We start from the raw sequence: 5,043 nt of genomic DNA, 5'->3' as shown, positions 1-5,043 counted from the left end.
ATATGGATTCATTATATACACTAGGCCAGTATATTTGGTCTGCCCGAATCCAAGTCTAGATGTTTAGGGTTTCTGCACCTTTTTGCTGCCATCTGGTGGTGGTTCCTATTTCTGAAGCACTGTGATATTTGGTGAGATATGATATCAATATAAATATTAAAAAGCAGATTGATCTATTTCATAGGTCATAGAAGTCAAGTGTAGTGTGCTGTGTACAGTATTCCAATCTTGTATATGATTACACAATATGGTTTCCACTACCAGGTTATCCATAAATCTAATGTATTACTTGCTAACTTTATCCATTTCACCTGGGGAATATATTAAAATGAGTTTAATATGACTGCTTGCATTTCTCAGTGCAATTGTAATTCCTGTTGTGGAAGAGCTGGTTTGCAACTAAACCAAATGGGTAATTTTGTTTATTAGGAAAAGAAAGCAATGTTTACTGTGGTGTTATTGTTTCTTTATCTTGCTAATATAGATTCTTTAATTCTGTTTTTTTTCCTGTCAAGAATGTTTAATATTTTGGGTGGTTTGATGTCAGTGGGCTATGCTGCATAGTATTACTTAAAGCTTCAAAGTACTTTATTCCCATTTCAAATTACAGTTAAAGAGAGTCCTCGACTTAAGACTGGTTGCTTAGTGACGATTCAAAATTATGACAGACACCACCACCCCAGCTACTAAAATAATAAAGTGGGATTTTTTTTTAAAATAGCCATAGTTTGTATTTAGTTCCTGTGATACTTTACTTTTACTGGATTTATATCCTAATAAATGTACACCTGCTTTTCAGCAAACATATTAATGACCTTCTACGATAGTATAGCCTATGAAGGTGCATGCCAAATGATAAACGTGTTTGCTTCTTGAGTATCACCTTTAAATAGATGCATGTGGAATCATTTTGGTGTAGTGGTTAAAGCATTGGACTGGGGACATGGAAGCCCCAGTTTCTAGTCCACCCAAGCTATGGAAATTCTAAGTGACTTTGGGCTAGTCCTTTCCTCTCAGATAAGTCTACATCACAAAACTATTATGGGCTAAAATATGAGGAAAGAATGCTGTGTATGCTCCTGAATGAAAAATGGAATATAAATAAAATATATTTGTGTTAGCTCTGTTTTCCTATTGCAGGAGTACACAAATTCTTTTGTTGCTTTACATTTTCTGATTTCTAGTTCTTAATACAGGTAGTCCTTGACTTACAACATTTGTTTAGTGATTGTTTGAAATGAGAACAGCGCTAAAAATAGTGACTTTTGACAGTTTTTTTCGCCTATATGACCATTGTTGCATCGCCATGGTCACATGACCAAAATTGAGACGCCTGGCAATTGGCTCATATTTATGATGGGTGCAGTGTCCTGGTGTCGTGGGATCACTTTTTGCGACCTTCTGGGAAAGCCAGATTCACTTAATAACCGTGTTGCTAACATAACTGCACTAATTCATTTAACGACCGTGGCAAGAAAGGTCATAGAATGTGGCAAAACTCACTTGAATCTCTCACTTAGCAATGGAAATTTGGGGCTCAACTGTGATCATAAGTCGAGGACCATTGTAATAATATTCCCTGTCATCTCTGTAGATTATTTGCAGGTATCGTTCCATCTGGAATCTAGATCTGCATTTGCGGCCAGTTTTCCTTTCAGGGATAATGAACGCCACTGGTAAGCACTTCATTGCTCAACTGAGCTTAGATGAAGATTAGGCACACTCCTGTAGCAACTAGTTACAAAAGTAGAGTTACAAAACTCTAGATCAAGCATTGCATGTTTGTTTTTCTCATGTCTTTCTTTAAAGGCAATCTGAATTAGCTCTATCATATATAATATATATATTGAGTATGGCCAGTCTAGAGAAAGCTGTCTAAAATGATGATTTTAGGGGACTAGAAGCTAAAACATATGAAGAATGGTTGCAGGAATTGGGTATGTCTAGTTTAATGAAAAGGACTAGGGGGTGACATGATAGCAATATTCCAATATTTGAGGGGCTTTCACAAAGAAGAGGGAGTCAAGCTATTCTCCAAAGCACCTGAAGGTAGGACAAGGATGGTAGATGGAAACTAATCAAGGAGAAAAGCAAACTAGAATTAAGGAGAAATTTCCTAACAGTGAGAACAACCAACCAGTGGAAGAGCTTGCCTTCAGAAGTTGCGGGTGCCCCATCACTGGAGGCTTTCAGGAAGAGACTGGACAGCCATTTGTCTGAAATGGTCCAGGGTCTCCTGCTTGTGCAGAGGTTGGAGTAGAAGACCTCCAAAATCCCTTCCATCTCTCTTATTCTGTATTCTGTGTATGTGTTGGATATAAGTTGCTTTTTAAAATTTCCCTTAACATCTTCATTGGAACCTTCATGCTTTCTAAAATATTAATATCATGGTCTATTTTTGAAGAACTCTTCAAGTGATTCAAAACGTATACTGGATTGGCCATTTTAAACCTTAGTTTAAAGATTGATAAATGCAAGTTCACTTTATTTTCTTTATGCCTGGTCCTTTAGTCCCTCTAGTGTTTATTTGCAACATTCAAAGAATCTCAGTTCCTAATAAGGATTTAATTCTGTTCTCACTAATGTATGTAATATATATTTTTTCCAAACTGTAAATGTTCCAAATTTATTTATTTCTTTCTTCCTTTTCACTTTTTGTCAATATATTGTTTTATATCAGGGGTGCCAAACTTGCAATGTCACGTGACATGTTGCAATGTATTGCAACTTTTTTCCCATTTTCCGGCAATGGGGTGGGCGCGGTTTTGCCATGATGCATCTGGCCCGCTGGCCGGCAGTTTGACACACCTGTTTTATACTGTTAAAAGTCTGTATTAAAAAATTAAACTTGTCATTTTTGAGTCAAATTAAACTTGTCATTTTTGAAGGTCTCTGGTATCCATGAGATCCTTAAATTGATCATTTAGCAATTAGTAATTAGAAATGAGTGCAGATGTATTATTTTCCTTTTTAAAGGCTTTTCTGGGTTGAGAGCAAGATCACAGCTGATGCTCAATCCTGTTGGGAATTGCTGCTGTCTAGTATGATTTGTTCATAGTTAACTGTGGACTTGGCTATTCTGTAATAACTAATTTTGGTTGAATTAATTAAAAAAAAATAACTTCTTCTCTCCATTAAAATTAAGTCTGCAGTATTCAGGTTTCCATAATCCCACCCAAACCTAGAATATTAGCTTTCCATACCTTGTTGGATGGGAAATAAACACAAACACAAAAGAAAAGGTTTACTATTAAAATTACATTTTGTGACATGCTGTCTTTTGCAACAGGGAACCAGCCTCCAGCAATGCTTCCCAAGAGAGGAGAGTATTTGCAAAAGGATGTCAGTCAAATGGGAAAGTATTGCCAAGTGCCAATAAATTTACCAAAGGATTTTGTAAACGCTATGATAGTGAAAGGTAATGAAAGAGATTGTTTTCTCAAAATTGGTGTCAGGTATTTGGGAAATGATGGTTTCTGCCCATGTGGAGGACATCAGGAAGTGAAAAGTCAAAAATGTCCTTTTAAAAGTAAGGGTGGGTTTGTCCCCCCTCTCATCAGCATTTATACAGCTTCTCTAGTGCACTTTTGTGTCTGTCTCTGCTGCCTACAGGAAGTCTGCCTGCCATGCGTTTCATCACTGCTGTAGATATAGCAGAACCTCAGTTTCTGGAGTCTGTTTCTAGAGAACTCTGGATGCGCATTTGGTCCAGGGTAAATATTGAGATCTTGCACACATATGCATCTCTCTTGCCATTTCTCTGTCCTTTCTGATGATCTCTTTTAGATACCTAGGCAAGAAAGTTGAAATCATCTGAATGAGACCTGCACTCATGTCAGTCAACTACGCCAACCACAGAACTATATGGGGACCTCCAGAAATTTATTCTTTAAGACCCATTTAAATGAATAGGGCAGTTTGAAATTTCAGCTATATCTAATTTTTCTCTTCATTCTCTCCCTTCTGTTTTGGGTAGGTTAAATTAGGGAATATGGACCTATTTTAATCTAATTACATTAGACAAATCAGGCCAACAAAGGCCATTTTTGTCCATCATGATTTTCGTTTAGTTTTATTTTCTTATCTCATTATTTTCATGACCCACCTTATCCATAAGGTTTAATAATCAGTTGCCATATTTTTTTGTTTTTCCAGGATGAAGACATAGTTCAGCCAGAAAGTATATTAGCAGTAAGTTCCTGCTCTTCTTCTCTTGTTCTTTTCCTGCAGGTGTTTCAGATGCAAAAGGGCGGGTCTGTGCTGTTGGCTGGATAATTTTGAAAGAGGTTTAAATTGGGGAGTGTTTACATGCCTTCCCTTCCCACTCCGTTCTCCTGAGTATGGAACTCTTGTACTCTAGAATTTCCTTTGGGAGCAATATTGCTGTCAGTGAAGACTATCCATGCATGAGCGACCTTGTGTGGCTTCGTTGTCTCCCTCAGTTATTAATTCTTTCAAGGGTGTAGAAGTGTTTTATTCTTTTAACATTGGCAAATCGGGAGAAAATTTGTCAATAGTGTTATCACTAGGTCTGGTGCATGGAAATGCAGTTTTCCTAGGCCTAAGACTATCTAATATGAATTCCATATGATCTATGGCTTATTTTTCTAAAGTATTGTGTATTATTTAATTTATATGGGGGATGATCTCAAGGTCAATAAATAATTTGCATGTTGAGTGTCCTGGGTTCATTCCTATCATCTTTAGGCAGAAAAATCTCAGCCTAACACTCTGGAGACCCTCAGAGAGAAGAGGAAAATTCTAGCTAAACGGACTAATCTTTGAACAACAGTTACAAAGAAAAATAAAAAATAAAATCCGGAATCTGGTAGTACTTTTTTTACGACTAACCATTTTTAAGAAAGGGCCTCAGCTTTCATATGGATTCCATGCGTCATGAATTGCAGCTGACAAAAACTTAGGCTTTTTCATAACATTTGTTGCTCAGAAAAGGTGCTACCAGACTCCTTGTAATTGTGGATTACTATAGATTGTCATTGTTGGAATAAAGAAAAAGAACATTGAAAACAAGGAATGCCTTGT

The 5,043-nt window shown here is 36.8% G+C and overlaps 1 protein-coding gene across 1 annotated transcript in view; it reads left to right on the top strand.

Annotated features, from left to right (window-relative positions):
- The window catches only part of LOC107289973 (glutathione S-transferase kappa 1-like), a 12,942-nt gene that overhangs the window by 1,547 nt on the left and 6,352 nt on the right, over window positions 1-5,043 (top strand). The window contains exons 2-5 of the mRNA XM_015818804.1: window positions 1,595-1,676; window positions 3,290-3,418; window positions 3,613-3,713; window positions 4,156-4,191. Coding sequence (XP_015674290.1) covers window positions 1,595-1,676; window positions 3,290-3,418; window positions 3,613-3,713; window positions 4,156-4,191 — 348 coding nt within the window. The remainder of the gene's footprint in view (window positions 1-1,594; window positions 1,677-3,289; window positions 3,419-3,612; window positions 3,714-4,155; window positions 4,192-5,043) is intronic.

This window comes from Protobothrops mucrosquamatus, unplaced genomic scaffold, assembly GCF_001527695.2.
Source record: "Protobothrops mucrosquamatus isolate PMUCROS unplaced genomic scaffold, P.Mucros_1.0 scaffold791, whole genome shotgun sequence".
NCBI lineage: Eukaryota > Metazoa > Chordata > Lepidosauria > Squamata > Viperidae > Protobothrops > Protobothrops mucrosquamatus.
The sequence above is the reverse complement of the archived record's forward strand: the minus strand, read 5'-3'. Positions and strand labels throughout refer to the sequence as shown.